Source organism: Prionailurus bengalensis, chromosome C1, assembly GCF_016509475.1.
Source record: "Prionailurus bengalensis isolate Pbe53 chromosome C1, Fcat_Pben_1.1_paternal_pri, whole genome shotgun sequence".
NCBI lineage: Eukaryota > Metazoa > Chordata > Mammalia > Carnivora > Felidae > Prionailurus > Prionailurus bengalensis.
The window spans coordinates 52,222,154-52,239,731 of record NC_057345.1 but is presented as its reverse complement, the minus strand read 5'-3'; the positions used below and the strand labels follow the sequence as shown (position 1 = coordinate 52,239,731).

General features: G+C 38.1%; 1 protein-coding gene across 3 annotated transcripts in view; it reads right to left on the bottom strand.

Moving 5' to 3' along the window:
* Positions 1-17,578, bottom strand: part of ALG6 (ALG6 alpha-1,3-glucosyltransferase) — a 66,116-nt gene that overhangs the window by 41,505 nt on the left and 7,033 nt on the right. For all 3 annotated transcript variants that reach the window (XM_043575165.1, XM_043575164.1, XM_043575163.1), the window contains one exon: positions 4,394-4,478. In XM_043575165.1, coding sequence (XP_043431100.1) covers positions 4,394-4,478 — 85 coding nt within the window. The remainder of the gene's footprint in view (positions 1-4,393; positions 4,479-17,578) is intronic.

The following is a 17,578-nucleotide window of genomic DNA, read 5'->3' as shown; positions in this document are numbered from 1 at the left end:
TCTATCAATCAAGCAAGAGAAAAACACATTAAAAATGTATTAATAATTGGAAGAGTGATACTCATTGGTTAAGTCACTATATGAGGAGGGGCGCCTGGATGGCTCAGTTGGTTTAGCAGCTGGCTCTTGGTTTTGGCTCAGGTCATGGTCCCACTAGTTCGGTAGTTGGAGCTCCACATCGGGCTCCACGCTGACAGTGCAGAGACTGCTTGGGATTCTCTCTCTCTCTCTCTCTGCCCCTCCCCTGCTTTCTCTCTCTCACTCTTTCTCTCTCAAAATAAATAAACTTTTTTAAAAAATCACTGTATAAAGGTATGGAAGATGCTCAAAATAGTACAATGCATAGTGTCAAATATTTAGCTCATCTCAATTTTAAATGCTCTTTGACTAGGGTAGAGCCAACCTACTAATAGGAAGTTCAATATGACGTTCATGTATGAAACTCTCTTAAATGAATTATATATAAGCAGTGACCAAAAACAAAGAATACAAAAATATTTATGCAACCACCAAAGACCCCAAATAGCCAAAACAATCTTGAGAAAGAACAAGGCTGGAAGTATCACACTCCCTGATTTCAAACTATCAAAGCTACGGTAATCAAAACAGTATGAGGGCCCCTGGCTGGTTCAGCCGGTCAAGCATCCAACTCCTGATCTCAGCTCAGGTCATGATCTCACAGTTCGTGAGTTAGAGCCCCACATGGGCTCTCCACTGATATTGCAGAGCCTGCTTGGGATTCTGTCTCTCCCCCTCTCTGCCCCTCCTCCAGTCGTTCTCTCTTTCTCTCTCAAAATAAATAAACTTTAAGAAAAAAAAAAAAAAGAATCAGGCTCTGTGCTGACAGCTCAGAGCCTGGATCCTGCCTCGGATTCTATGTCTGTCTCTTTCTGCCCCTCCCATGCTCGCACTCTGTCTCTCTGTCTCTGTCTCTGTCTCTCTCTCTCTCTCAAAAATAAACATTAAAAAAAAAAAAAGAATTAGTGCTGAATTCAATTGCTAAGCAAATTCAAAGGGTATATGAAGTAAAATAAAAATCTATTTAAATAAAAATATATTTCCAGTAAAATGTTATTCTTATAAAAAAAAAAAAAAAGTATGGTACTGGCATGAAACAGACACAGAGATCAATGGAACAGAAGAGAACCCAAAAATAAACCTATGAATATATGGTCAATTAATCTATGACAAAAGAGGCAAGAATATACAATGGGGAAATAACAGTCTCTTCAATAAATGGTGTTGGGAAAACTGGACAGCTACATGCAAAAGAATGAAACTGGACCACTATCTTATACCATACACAAAGATAACTTTAGAATGGATTAAAGATTTGAATATAAGAACTAAAACTATACTGGTGGCGCCTGGGTGGCTCAGTCGGTTAAGCAGCCGACTTCAGCTCAGGTCATGATCTCACGGACCGTGAGTTCGAGCCCCGCGTCAGGCTCTGTGCTGACAGCTCAGGGCCTGGAGCCTGTTTTGGATTCTGTGTGTCTCTCTCTCTGACCCTCCCCCGTTCATGCTCTGTCTCTGTCTCAAAAATAAATAAACGTTAAAAAAAAATTTTTAAAAAAAGAACTAAAACTATAAAACTACTAGAAGAAAACATAAGCATAAGTTCTTTGACATCAGTCTGAGCACTATATTTTTGGAACAGTATCTTAAGGCAAGGACAACAAAAGCTAAAAAAAAAAAAAAATGGGATTACATCAAACTAAAAAGCAGTTCTTTTCCAGTGAAGGAAAATAACAAAACAAAAAGACAGGCACCTGGCTGGCTCAATTGGTAGGGTGTGCAACTCTTTATCTTGGGGTTGGGAGTTTGGGCCCCATGTTGGGTATAGCAAGATTATTTAAAAATAAAATTAAAAAAAAAAAAAGGCAACCTACTGTATTTGCAAATCACACATCCACTAAGTAGTTAATGTCCAAAATACATAAAGAACTTACAAAACTTAATAAAAAAACAAACAACCCAATTAAAAAATGGGCAGAGCACATTCTTGAATAGCCATTTTTCCAAAGACATAAAGACAGCCAACAGTCACATGAAAAGATAATCAACATCACTAATAATCAGAAAAATACAAATCCAAACCACAATAAGGTATCGTCTCCTCACACCAGTCAGATTGGTTGGCTAAGATCACAAAGACAAGAAACAAGTGTTGGAGAGGATGTAGAGAAAAGGGAACTCGTGAACTGCTGGGAATGTAACTTGGTCCAACCACTATGGAAAACAGTACAAACGTTCCTCAAAAATCAGAAATAGTACTAGCATATGACCTAGCAATTCCACTTCTGGGTATTTATCCAAAGAAAATGAAAACACCAATTTGAAAAGATACATGTACCCCTATGTTCATTATAGCATTATTTACAATAGCCAAGATAACCTAAGTATCCATTGCTAGATCAATGGATAAAGAAAATGTTATATACAAATAAATCTTGAATAATGCAGAAGTTAGTTGCCCCAAACCCCCAACATAGTGAAAATCCATGTATAACTTCTGATTTCCTAAACTCAACTACCAATAGCCTGCTGACTGAAAGCCTTACCAATAACATAACAGTTGATTAACATTTATCTTGTATATTACACATATTACATACTGTATTCTTACAATAAGTAAGCTAGCAAGAAGGAAATGCTATTAAAATCATAAGGATGAGAAAATATATTTATAGCACTGTACTATACTTATTTTAAAAATCCCTGGGGCACCTGGGGTGGCTTAGTCAGTTAAGCATCCAACTTCAGCTCATGTCACGATCTCACGGTCCGTGAGTTCGAGCCCTGCGTCAGGCTCTGGGCTGACAGCTCAGAGCCTAGAGCCTGCTTCAGATTCTGTGTCTCCCTCTCTCTCTGTTCCTCCCTGCTCATGCTCTCTCTCTCTGGCTCTCTCTCTCAAAAATAAACATTAAAAAAAATTTTTTTTTAATCCACATATAAGTAGACCTCTGTAGTTTGTTCAAACCTGTGTTGTTCAAGGATCAACTGAATATATGCAGTGGAATATTACTCAGCCACAAAAAAAGAACAAAATCTTGCCATTTGCAACAACATGGATGGACCTAGAAAGTACTGTTAAGTGAAAAAAGTCAGAGAAAGACAAATACTGTATGATTTCACTTATGTATGCAATCTAGAAAACAAATGAGCAAATAAAACAGAAACAGAGTCATATGGACAGGACACTGTTGGTTATCAGAGTGGGAAGGGGTTGGAAGGTGGACAAAATAGGTGAAGGGGATTAAAAGGTACAAACTAGTTATAAAATAAGTCATGGGGATGTAATGTACAGCACAGGGAACATAGTCAATAATATTGTAATAAATTTGTATGGTGAAAGTGATTAGACTTATAATGGGGATCACTGAGTAACGTATAAAAATATCAAATCACTATGATGTACACCTGGAACAGGTTTTGTATGTCAATTACACTTTAATTTAAAAATAATAATAAATGTATTTTAGCTCTGGAAAAAAAGGTATCATATACTTTCCTCACATAAAATCACATGAAATGGTTCATTTGGATTCTAAAGACTCGAATAAATGTATCAGTATATAAAGAAAAAAAAAAAAAAGCAGTGATCAAAGCAATCAACAGAACAATGTAAACAGTTTGTACAGCCGGTCTAATAAAATAATCTATTAGGCATCTAATAAATCAATAAGCAATGTTATCAATTGTTATTGGAATATATTTGATAAAGATGACAAAGGCACAAATTTCAGTAAAGATATAACCACAGCTAACGTTTCCTGAGAGCTCATCTTGTTGCAAACACTAGTCTAAGTGTTTTACATGTATTGTTTTATTCAATACTCACAATAACCCAGTGAAATATGTATTCTATCATTTCCACTCTACAAGTGAAAAAACCGTGGCAGAAATGTTAAGTAATTTTGCCAAAGGTCACACAGCTACAGCTAGTAGACAATAGAACAAGGATCTGAACTCAGGCAGTCTAATTTGAGCACCTACACTCCTCACCGCTAAGCAGTAGCTCTTTCATATCTCATTCATTCCTAACAAAGACAGATTGTGAAACCACCAGAAAAAATATCGTTAGCCCAGGATGGTTCTTTAGTTTATGTCCAGAGAAGCTTCTAAAACATACAGTGTTCTTTCCTCAAAGTTCTCATCATATTTTAGCTGCTGAGTACATGGGTAACTTTCAGGAGTATGAAACTTTAAATATGAGCCTATAATATACAAGGTAATATGTGGTATCAGTATACAGGAAAATGAGTATGCTGAAGAGGAATAGCATATTTTCCTTGAATATATATTCCTTTTATATACATTTTCCTACGTATCTTCAAATAATCTGTATTAACTATGATAAACAATAAAATCAAGTTAAAATTATCCATACCATTGTCTGATGGGTAAATTAAAAGTAATTTCTTGCCAGTGTCTCTGAGCTTCATAATCACCAAACATAGGGGGTTTTCCAGCACCTAATATGAAAGGTAAAAACAGCCAGACAACAATATACTTTAATATACCAATGATTTTATTTCCTCATGAAAAATTTTAAAAAAATTTTTTTAACTTATTTATTTATTTTGAGAGAGAGAGTGAGAGCATAAGTCGAGGAGGAACAGAGAAATAGAGAGAGAGTGGGTATCCTAAGCAGGCTCCATGCTGTCAGCACAGAGCCCGATGCGGGGCTTGGACTCACGAACCGTGAGATCATGACCTGAGCTGCGATCAAGAGTCGGACACCTGACTGAGCCACCCAGTCGCACTGAAAATTTTCTAAATTATAGAGGCAGTGTAGGTTAAAGAAAAGAATCACAGACATTATCAAAAACAGCAGAGATGAGGTCTGAATCCTATCACTGTTAGCACACAGAGTGACTGAGTGATCTTGGACAAATTACTTAACCTCCCTAAACCTCAACCCATTAAAAACAAGAACTACCTGGAGAACTACTAGAATATGTAAGATAATGATATAAAATACCCAGTAAAGGATGTGGCACACAGTAAACATTCAATAAATACAAGATATTATTAACATTAATTAGTTAATAATACTAATTTTAAAATATCCAAGTTTATTTTTACTTCACGAGAAAGACTGTCCACTAAGTATCATAAAACAATAAAAATGAGTATCTATACTTTACAAAGGGCTTTTGCAAACTAAATACAAATAACAAGGTTCAGTACAGAACCAAAACATACTATATGTTATAAAGACATTAGTAGAGGCACCTGGGTGGCTCAGAGGGTTAAGCGCGGCTCAGGTCATGATCTCATCATTCATGAGTTCCAGTCCCTCATCCGGGGTCTGTGCTGACAGCTCAGAGCCTGGAGCTACTTCAGATTCTGTGTCTCCCTCTTTCTGCCCCTCCCCCGCTCACACTCTTTCTCTGTCTCTCAGAAATGAATAAACATTAAAACAAATTTTAAAAAAAGAAAAAGACATTAGTTAGGTCAGGCTTTGCTGTCAAATAAGCGACATAAAAACTATCAGTTTCGGCTTTTTTTATTTCAAAATAGCAAATACGGAATAATAGATCTTTAACAATTGATAGCACTTAATATGTGCCAGATACAACAATGAAGTATTATTAGTATCCCTACTTTACAGGTGAAAAGAGAGGCAATGGTCACCCAGGCATTAAGTAGCAGGGTCTGGATTTCAACCCAGGCAAACTGGCTCCATAATCCAGTTTTATATTGTTGGCAACGTGTGTGAGTGGGTTATTAACCTTAAGTCATGTTAAATGACATAAAGGTAATTCCATTCGAAAATTGTGAACATCCACTATTTAACTAGCAGGTGACTAAAAAATTGTCAGAAACCCAGACACCTAGAGTCATAGGTTTTTAAATCTGCAATTGAAAATCACATACAATCAAATATACTCATTAATCCACCAGGAATAATTAATTTCACACTGGAGAATGATGTACTAAAGTTCACTCAAATCCAAAGCATATTTTCTCCAGCTTTGGAAATTATGTTAAATAGGGTTTTGTGCATTTAATGGCTATCCTATACCAATATTCTTAAATGGCTAGCATCTCCACCCAAGGAGATAACCCCACTGTTGAGATAATCATGGGAAAAGCAGATTAACATCTCCAAAGCATATATAAAGAGTGACTGTCACAAGGAATTACCCACAGTACACAGACATATGTACACACACACACACACATACTCCTGTCTCTCTCAAAAAAGTACCATATCTTGTTCATTTTTGTATTCTCAGATGTAATGGCACCTACTAGATTCTCAATAAATGATGTTGAAGCATAGATGTTGAGACAACCTGTGTGATATAGCAAGGACTTCAAGTTGAAGACATTTGAAATTTTGAGTCCAATTTTCCACTAAACCAGATGTGCAACTGTGCCACCTGTGATGGCAAACCAAGTAATTATGCCAACTATTTTAACACAGTGCCCATCTATTGGTTCTTGCCCAAAACATTTTTAAGTTATTGTCTGACACTTTGAAATTCCAAGCCTCTGTTCATGCTACTTACTCCCTATTTATATATCCCTTACAACAACTCATATCCAACTTCCAAGAACCATCTCAAATTCCGAATCCTCCACGAAACCTTCCCTTATAAATTAAAAACACATTGTTCACTGAAGCGCCTGGGTGGCTCAGCATATTAAGCGTCTGACTCTTGGTTTCAACTCAAGTCATGATCTCACGGTTTGTAAATTCAAGCCCCACATGGAGGACAGCACAGAGCCTGCTTGGGATTGTCTCTCTCCCTCTCTCTGCCCCTCCTGTACTCACTCTCTCTCTCTAAATAAACACACACACACACACACACACACACACACACACACACATTGTTCACTGATTATTGACTTCTTATAATGTATTTTCAGTGTCACATATTTTGTCACATGACTATACAATTTCCTAACTGCTACCCAAGTAAGAATTTTCGTTTCTATGAACACAAGAGAATGTGATTTTCCAGAGTTCAAAGGAAACATATTGCTAAGCATATAGTGCATACTTTCATTAAAAATGTATTTAATCGGGACACCTGGGTGACTAAGTGTCAGACTTTTGATTTTGGTTCAGGTCATCATCTCATGGTTCATGAGTTCAAGCCCTGGGTTGGGCTCCACGCTGAAGGAATGCAGCCTGCTTGGGATTCTCTCTCTGCCCCTCCCCCACTTGCGCTCACTCTTTCAACCTAAATAAACTTAAAAAAAAAAACTTAATTAAATTGACCTGTAATTTTTTTTTAAAAAGGAAAAATATACCCCAATGAATTAATTGCAATTTTTGTATGTCTATTTTACAGGATAGAAATGCATGTGTTTCATTTCTTTTTTAATATTTATTCATTTTTAGGAGAGAGAGAGAGAAAGAGAATAAGGAGGGGAGGGACAGAGATCAAGGAAGACACAGAATCCAAAGCAGGCTCCAGGCTCCAAGCCGTCAGCACAGAGCCCGATGCAGGGCTAGAACCCACAAACCGTGAGATCATGACCTGAGCTGAGGTCAGATGCTTAACCGACTGAGCCACCCAAGTGCCCCTGTTTGTTCCTATTTTAAAGAATACAACCATGGTCTATGGCTTCTTTTGGGGGAGAGGGGGGGCTGGAACTGATTTCTATTTTTTGTTTATTTGCCTTTATTTTTTGTTTAGCTCCATGGGGATAATAAAAGTCAGAGAGGATCTTAGGTAATTTTCTATACCTGAAAAAATCCAACTATCTAGATTTTCTGAAATTGCTCTAGACTTGTGGTCAATGTGGAAGAATTTATTACCATTCTCTAACAAATAGAAGAATGGATAATGACTCTCTTTAGGGTTGAGAAACAAGTTTCTATCCAGAGTCTGACCTACTTCAATAAATCCAGCTGACACTGGCTATGAAATTAGTACTTAAGTTTTTAAAACTGCTAAAGTGCCCTTAAAGCAACCCAGAAGGACAACCCAACTGTACCTATGGGAGCTTCACCTGGGAAGGACAAAAAGGATTCCTTCCACAGTGATTAATTCTACAAATTCATTTACAGGAGAATCAGAATTACATAAAGAAAACACACTAATACGTATCTACAGAGTTTCAGTTTTGTCTTGTTCTCAGGGAAATGGGCTTAAACACCACTTAAATGTTCATTTTATAAATTATTGAACTATTCAGAATTATGTTATAATTTTAAAAGTAGTTTCTTTGATAACAATACATTCTAACTGCCTTTACATTTAAATTTTAAACATTCTAAGAGAAAAGAATTTGGCTAAAATTTTCCCTAACAAAATCCTCTTTTGATACGTTCTTGGTGAGTAACAAGAAACATTATATAGAGCAATGGGGAAGTTGAGAGAAGCTAACCAGTTAAATAGAGCACACTCATACTTTAACAATGATTGATATGTTGGGGGAAAAAAAAAAGATTCTCAATGGCCTATTCCTCCTAAATAACCAATACAACTTAGGGGAAAAGGGGTATTAGAATAAAATAACTTTCCTTCGTTCAAGTGTTGCTATTTGCTCAAAAAACATCAGTAACAGTTTGGACCAAGTACAGAGGAACTGTGAATCTCTACAAGAAATAAGAAACACACTAACATCAGAATTTGTTTCCTCCCCAGGCTCCTGGCTGGTTCAGTCAGTGACGCATGCAACACTTGATCTCAGGATCATAAGTTCTAGTCCCACAATGGGTGCAGAGTACTAAAACATAAACTTTAAACAAAAATAAATAAATAAAGGGGCGCCTGGGTGGCGCAGTCGGTTAAGCGTCCGACTTCAGCCAGGTCATGATCTCGCGGTCCGTGAGTTCGAGCCCCGCGTCAGGCTCTGGGCTGATGGCTCAGAGCCTGGAGCCTGTTTCCGATTCTGTGTCTCCCTCTCTCTCTGCCCCTCCCCCGTTCATGCTCTGTCTCTCTCTGTCCCAAAAATAAATAAAAACTAAAAAAAAAATAATAAATAAATAAATAAATAAATAAATAAATAAATAAATAAATAAAAAGAATGTGTTTCCTCCCCAAAGCTTGTTTAAAAGTAACAAGATTTATTCAATATTTTGGGGTGCCTGGCTGGCTCAGTCAGTAGAGCATGCAACTCTTGATTTCAAGGTAAATTCAAGCCCCACGTTGGGTACAGAGATTACATAAAAATAAAATCTTTTTAAAAAAATCTTTACTCATTATCTCTAGGTCTGTAAAAACTAACTACATAAGCAGCACTCAAGTAAGGAGTATAATGTAAATATGTAAGTACACATTCTAGAAAAATTTAAATTACAATACACATAAGTAGTTTGGCTATACAATATATGCATTTCCAAAGGAGAAACAATGGACTAATACTAAGCAAGCTAACCTGAGCTTCCTTACTTGAGTGCTTCCTAATTACAATCTTAAAAGAAGATAAATGAAATGCAAACGAGAATAAGCATGTTAAAAAGAAATTATGATAACAAAAAAAGTATTCTAATTGAGAAAAAAAAAATCCTAGCAGAATCACAGATGTCATACTTAATTCTTTAATTCTCCCAGCCTCCTATGACATAAAAGTTCTTCACACATGAGTGCTAAAAATGTTATATTCTTTATGATGGGGTTAATAACTCAAAATCACAATTTTTCTTAATGCTTAGCATTTTATTCTTCTCATCTAAAAAATGACAGAAACATACAACCACCTAAGAAAGAGCCTACAAATATTCTACTACTGTACAATAACAATACTTTTCCTATACAGTAATCCAAAAGTGATTTTATTATGCTGACTTTCTTATGGGACAATTTAAGAGTGAAGTTTAGGGGCACCTGGGTGGCTCAGTCAGTTAAGTGTCCAACTCTTGATCTCAGCTCAGGTCTTGATCTCAGGGTTGTGAGTTCGAACACCACACTGGGCTCCACTCTGAGAGTGGAGCCTACTTAAAAATTTAATTAATTGGGGCGCCTGGGTGGCTCAGTCGGTTAAGCATCCGACTTCAGCTCAGGTTATGATCTCGCGGTCCGTGAGTTCGAGCCCCGCATCAGGCTCTGTGCTGACAGCTCAGAGCCTGGAGCCTGTTTCAGTTTCAGATTCTGTCTCCCTCTCTCTCTGACCCTGCCCCATTCATGCTCTGTCTCTCCCTGTCTCAAAAATAAATAAACATTAAAAAAAATTTTTTTAATTTAATTAATTAATTAAAGCAAAGTTTAAAATAAGCAGGAGTCCTGGTGTTTTTTTTTATTTATTTATTTTTGAGAGAGACAGAGACAGCATGAGTAGAGGAGGGGCAGAGAGAGAGGGGGGGGGATTGAGGGAGGGAGGGAGGAAGGGAGGGAAGGAGGGAGGGAGGGAGGGAGGGAGAGAGAGAGAGAGAGAGAGAGAGAGAGAGAGAGAGAGAAAGAGAGAGAGAGAATCCCAAGCAGGCTCCTCATTGCCAGCACAGAGCCTGAGGTGGGGCTTGAACTCACAAAACCATGAGATAATGACCTGAGCTGAAACAGAGAGTCAGATGCTTAACCGACTAAGCCACCCCGGTGCCCCAAGAGTCCTGTTTTTCAGATAAGGGGAGTAACTGAGTAAGGTCAGAGTTTAGGAGAGAAATGTTAGAATAAATAATGTATGTAAGTCACAAAGATAGAAAAGTATTATATATGCTTGATGTCCTCTATTCAGTTCCCATTAAGCATCTGATTATATATGCCAGTAATACTGAAATAGTGTGATTTCTTAAATTATTCTACTCTATACCCTTAGTTTTTTCAACTTTACCTCAACAAGAAAAGTTCAAAGAAAATAATATATCTGTCAAAATCAGAAGACTAAAGGAAAATTAGGATTACAAACTAAATAATGATCAGGAATAAAATAGTGCTGAAGGAAGAAAAGGAGATGACCGTCCCATGTGCCAGTTATGGGCTGAAAGCAAAGGTAACATAAACTATATATTTTACATAACAACTTTTAACTGGGCTTTTCCTCTGACCTCCTTACCCCATTCTAGCTCCCTCCTTCCATTCACAAACTTCCTAAAATCCATTATGTCCACTTGGTAACTACCATTTAGCCCTCAATTTATTATAGTCTGACAATAAGGCTCACATTGGCCTCCTAGAGATCTTTTGTCTATTTTTAATTTTCACCCTACTTGACATGTCTAGAACTTGACACTGAAGGCCAGTCTTTACTTCTTATAATTCTCTGATTTCCTGGCTTCCAGACACTAATCCTCCCTCATGGTTTCTTCTCAACCTCCTTTAATCATTCCCCTTCTCTGTGAAGGAGATCAGTGGTTAAATGTGTTTTTTTCTTGCAGTATAAATACTCCCAACCCTGTGGCTTTAACCATCATCTGTATCAACATTTTATAAAGATCAGAGCAGCTGGTGGAGCTTTTAAAAATGCAGATGAGACCAGTTTCCAGCAACCAGGCAGACTTAGAAGATAAGGAAAACACTTCCAATACAGGGTGGGGTATGGCTGAATTAACATCAAAACAAGAGAATTCCTCAGGGGGCGGAAACAACAAAAAAAAGTATAAGATCCAGACAAGTAAACATTTGTCCTGAGGCTATCCAATGATCTTTTATGGCCTATAGCCTGGCTACTGAGAAGCTCTAAGCAATGAATTAAGGAGGCAAAGCCTAGTACTTGAACAGGTAAAACCTTCAATGTCAGAGAACCATCTACAAGGATATTAAAAAAAAATGCTTTGTGGGAGATGGTGAAGATAGTATTTACCTCTGCCTTGGCTCCTATAGTACAAGAAAAAAGTCTCCTGAAAATAACAGTATCCTGCATTCACGCAGTGTGAGGCCTGAATTCACACCAAGTATAGAGCCAAAGAAACCTTAAGATGGAGAATTTGGTTTAACTTTTGTTAATAGTGCGCAAAGTGCCTAGCAAGAGGCAACATAAATCCTCTGTGGAAAAATATATAGTGAACCCGGGCCTCAAAGAATTCTCACAGATAAAAGTTCGAGGTAACATGAGCTCACAATTTTTTAAAAAATCACTAAACTCACAAAGAAACAAAATACCATGAGCTAGACTCTACAAAAACAACAAACCAGGAAATAAGACTGCAGATACTAGAATTTTCTGATAGGGAATATAAAATAAGTATGGCTACTATGTTTAAAGATATAAAAGAAGACACTAGAATATGCTGAAGGAACAAGAGATAATCAGAAGTGACGAAGATGATTTGAAAAGGAAACAAATAGGGCCACCTGGGTGGCTCAGTCAGTTAAGGGTCTGACTCAGGTCATGATCTAATGGTTTGTGAGTTTCAGCCCTGGTTCAGGCTCTGTGCTGACAGCTCAGAGCCAGGAACCTGCTTCGGATTCTGTGTCTCATTCTCTCTCTGCCCCTCCCCTACTTGTGCTCTGCCTGTCTCTCAAAAATAAATAAATGTAAAAAATTAATTAATTAATTAATTAATTAAAAAGAAAAGGAAACAAGTAGAACTTTAGGAAATAAAACAATTATTAAAATTATAAAACTTAGTGGATAGTTAAAATAGATTAAACACAATTAAAAAGGAAAGTAATGAATAGGAAGACAGATCTGATGATTATTAAAAAAGCAATAGGGTGAAACCATGATATGAAAAATATAGGAGATTATGAGACATAGAGGATAGGATGAAGGACTCCAACATATCTTATAAGAGTTGCACAAGTGGGGCGCCTGGGTCACTCAGTCAGTTAAGCGTCCAAACTCTTGATTTTGGCTCAGGTCATGATCTCACAGTTCATGGGATCAAGTCCTGCGTCGGGGGCTGTCAGCACAGAGCCTGCTTGGGATTCTCTCTCCCTCTCTCTCTGCCCCTCCCCTGCTCGTGTTCTCTGTCAAAATAAATCAATAAACATTTAAAAAATAAACATTAATAAAAAAGAGTTGCACAGGGAAAACAGAAATGAGGGAGATGCAATATTTGAAGAGAGAACTGAAAATATAAACTCGATGAGACAAAGAGATTGTTGTCTGTTATATTTTCTGCTATCTTACCTGCTTTGGCACAAGTGCCCTACACATATGTGGTGAATTAATAAAAGACCAAAGATCAGGGGTGGCTGGGTGGCTCAGTTGGTTAAGCATACAACTTTGATCCAGGTCATGATCTCAAGATCTGAGTTCAAGCCCCATGTCAGGCTCTGTGCCGACAGCTCAGAGGCTGGAGCCTGCTTCAGATTGTGTCTCCCTCTCTCTCTGCCCCTCCCCTGCTCATTCTCATTCTCTCTCTCAAATAAATAAACATTTAAATAAATAAATAACCAAAGATCTAATATATCTAACCAGAGTTTTACAAGGAGAAAATGGAATGAGAAGAAACAGAAGGTTACCATTCATTAGAGTCAGAAATCCCAGGAAATCCTGAGGATAAAGTTTTTAATATTCACACTTAGATACACCATAGTGAAATTTCAGTGACAGAAAAGACAAATTACCTACAAAGATAATAACAATTGAAATGACAGCTGATATCTGAACATAGCAATAGAAACTAAAAGACAATGAATGAGATTTTAATTTTTTTTTAATGTTTGTTTATTTGTTTTTTTGAGACAGGGAGAGACGGCATGAACGGGGGAGGGTCAGAGAGAGAGAGAGACACAGAATCTAAAACAGGCTCCAGGCTCTGAGTTGTCAGCACAGAGCCTGACACGGGGCTCGAACTCACGGACTGCGAGATCATGACCTGAGCCGAAGTCGGATGCTTAACCAACTGGGCCACCCAGGCGCCCCAAATGAGATTTTCAAAATATTATGAGAAAATAATTGCCAATGCAGAATTCCATACCCAGAATAAAATGTTAGGGTGCAAAATAAAGGCATTTTCAGATAAAAAGCCAACAGGCTCTTACTTTAAAAAAAAAAGAAAAATACCTCCCAGGGGCCTGGTTGGTTAGCTGAATGGGTAGAGCATGTGACTCGATCTCAGGGTTGTGAGTTCAAGCCCCACACTGGTGCATTGAGCCTAGTTAAAAGAAATTTTCTTAGGGGATGCCTGTCTGGCTCAGATGGTGGAGCACTGACTCTCGACTTCAGGGTTGTGAGTTCAAGCCCCACACTGAGTGTAGAGATTGCTTAAAAACTAAAATCTCTGGGGCACCTGAGTGGCTTAGTTGGTTAAGCATCTGAGTTCAGCTCAGGTCATGATCTCATGGTTTGTGGGTTTGGGCCCCGCATCAAGCTCTCTGCTGTCAGCGCAGAGCCTGTTCCGAATCCTCTGTCTCTTTCTCTCTCTGCCCCTTCCCAGCTCATGCATGCACTTGCTCTCTCTCTCTCTCTCTCTCTCTCTTCCTCTCAAAAAATAAACATTAAAAAAAAAATTTAATTTTTAAAATCTCCCAAAGATGTACTTCAAAAAGAAAGAAAATTATCTCAAAAGAAGATGCAATTGTAAAAAGGGTGAGCACAGAAAATGATAAACATAGAGGGTAAACATAAATAAATATGAATTGTTACAGAAGCTAACAGTAATTAATGTCTAAAATTCTAGGCAATAATAACATTTTAATGGTGGGGGTGGACTTGTAACTAGAGTTGAAGCATTTTACGGTCCTTGGGGTGCCTCAGTGGCTCAGTTGGTTAAGTGTCCAACTTTGGTTCAGGACATGATCTCATGGTTCATGAGTTTGAGCCTGCACGGGCTCTGTGCTTACAACTTGGAGCCTTGGAGCCTGCTTCAGATTCTGTTTCTCCCTCTCTCTGTCCCTCCCCCACACTCGCAGGTGCCCACACGGGATCTCTCTCTCTCTCTCTCAAAAATAAATAAAAGCATTAAAAAAAAAAGCATTTTGTGGTCCTTACCTTGCTCAGAAAGACATAAATATATTAATTTTAAACTTTGTTGGGGTACATGGATGGCTCAGTCAGTTAAGCACCCAACTCTTGATTTCAGCTTAGGTTATGATCTCATGGTCCATGAGTTCAAGCCCCCAATCAAGCTTCATGCTGATGGTGTGGAGCCTACTTGAGATTCTGTCCCCCTCTCTCTCTGTCCCTCCCCTGCTCACTCTCTAGCTCTATCTCAAAATAAATAAACATTAAAAAAATTTTAATTTTAGACTTTCTTAAGTTAAATATATATGTGAAAATCTCCACACCACACCTTGAAAGAACAAAATAAAAGTACAACTTGCAAACTAGCAAGAGAAAGTGGAATTAAGGAGGGGAACTGGTTAGTCAAGTCTAAATCACAGGGATTTAGAGGTGAAGGGTAAAAGGGTAGAAAAAGATATACTGAAAAAAAAAAAAAGGAGAGAAAAAGATATACTGAGCAAAAAAAGTGGGATCTCATTTTCATAGTTCTGGGGAATGGGGCAGGACATCTTTGGGAGGCCGTTTTCAAAATTCTGCCTACTGCAATATGAAAAAGCAAAGCCCACAATAGCTAAGACCCTCCTGAAGTTGAACTATCAGGTGGGAGAATTTGACTCATAATATATCAAGATGTACTGTAAAATTATAGTAATAAGACACTGCGGTACTGGACCAATTTATCAGAATGAAGAGTCAGAAACAGACCCATGCATATATAAAAACCTGAGATAGGGGCGCCTGGGTGGCGCAGTCGGTTAAGCGTCCAACTTCAGCCAGGTCACGATCTCTCGGTCCGTGAGTTCGAGCCCCGCGTCAGGCTCTGGGCTGACGGCTCAGAGCCTGGAGCCTGTTTCCGATTCTGTGTCTCCCTCTCTCTCTGCCCCTCCCCCGTTCATGCTCTGTCTCTCTCTGTCCCAAAAATAAATAAACGTTGGGAAAAAAAAAAAAAAAAAAAGGCTTAGAAAGCATGACCAAGATAAAATTTGCTCTAGGAACTGGCACAAACGTTTTCTGGTTCATCTCTTACACTTTATTTGCAAAATCTCAGGTTGAGTGTTAAGCTTACAGAGAAACTGAACGAAATAGGACCTGCCTATTTTGGTTCTAACCAAGAAAAAAGGATTCCTTTTCTGCCTAGTAAATCCTTCCCTCGCTTTCAGAACAAATTTAATGTTTGTTATCCTTAACGTTATACTCTAAGCCTTTCTTGTCTGAATTACAAGTCTCCTGTGTTCCTAGTCTACCTCGTTTATTTTAACGTAGAACGTATTTTCAAGTCCACCCTGCCCACTTGACTGCGAACTTCTCTAGGGAAGTGATAGGGTGATTCAGGGACCCAATTACAATGTGGGTTACAGGGGGTTGCCCCACACATCCAACAAGCAATTCTCAGACACCAACTCCATGTCCTACAATTCAACTCAATTCTGACACTATCTACAGAGATAGCATCAGATTCCACAGGTTATGGGTTCAGTACTGTAAACCTGCCCCCTCCCTCCACATCTGATGCCAGTCACCAGCCCAGATTCTGACACACTAGCTATAGATTGGAGGTTCCAACGAGCCCCTCCAACTCTGGATGCCAATCACAAGTCTAGGCTATTACTTGAGCTTCTGACAGACTGGCTATATATATCAGATGCTCCCACAACCTCCTCCTTTGGTCCAATTAATTTGCTAGAGCATCTCTCAGAACTCAGAGAAACATTTAGTTACTAGATTACCAGTTTATTATAAACGGATATAACTTAAAACAGCAGATGGAAGAGATGCATAGAGCAAGGTGTGGGCAAAGGTGCTGAGCTTCCGTTCCCCCTGAATCTCCATGTGCTCATCAACCTGGAAGCTCTCCAAACGCCATCCTCCTTTTGGGTTATGAAAGCTTTGTTATTGGTGACTGATTCAAGCCCCTCTCCCCTCCCTGGAAATCAGAGGGTGGGACTGAAAGTTCCAACCCTCAAATCACAAGATTTGGTTTTCCTGGAAACCAGCCTCCATCCTTAGGTGGGTCCAAAAGTCAACATTACCATAACAAAAGACAATTTTTCACTTTCACTTAGAAAATTCCAAGGGATTTTTAGGGGCTTTGTACCAGAAGGACAAAGACCAAACATATATTTTTTTATAAATCACAGTATCATAGGAAGATACCATTTATTATTCTTGTCACCCTAAAAGTCAGACCTAAAGACTTGATCACCAGTAAGACATATTTTTGCTGCACAGCAGACAATAAACATTCTGGGGTTAAATGATCTAATGTAAGGATCAAACCATCAATATGCTGATTATATTCCTACACTATTAAAAAAGAAAATACATTTCATGCATAGTATCTCAAGTAATCCCCACAATCTTGTTAAAATACATATTAATATTCCCACTTTATAGTAGAGGTACCTTTGTAAGAGGTTCATGGAGATTAAGTAACTTCCCCAAGATCAGACACTAACAGGTGAGGGTGGAAGATCTAAGATTTGAACCCAAGTCTACTGCTGCATCCAAGTGATTTTACTTCAATATTCCTCAAATTCATTTATGCATCTTTTTAACTGGCTTACTTCAGGACTTCTTTCTCAGAAGCCACAGAGCAGTGTCATATATTGATTTTGGAATAAAATACAACTATATTTGAATCCCCATTGTCATTTATCGATTGTCACACTTTCCATTTGTAAATTACAGGTACTACTACTTACCTTCAGTGGTTGTGGTAAGCACAACAAAATGCTCAGTGTCTAGCATATGATAAATACTTAAAAAATAGTAGCTCATACCT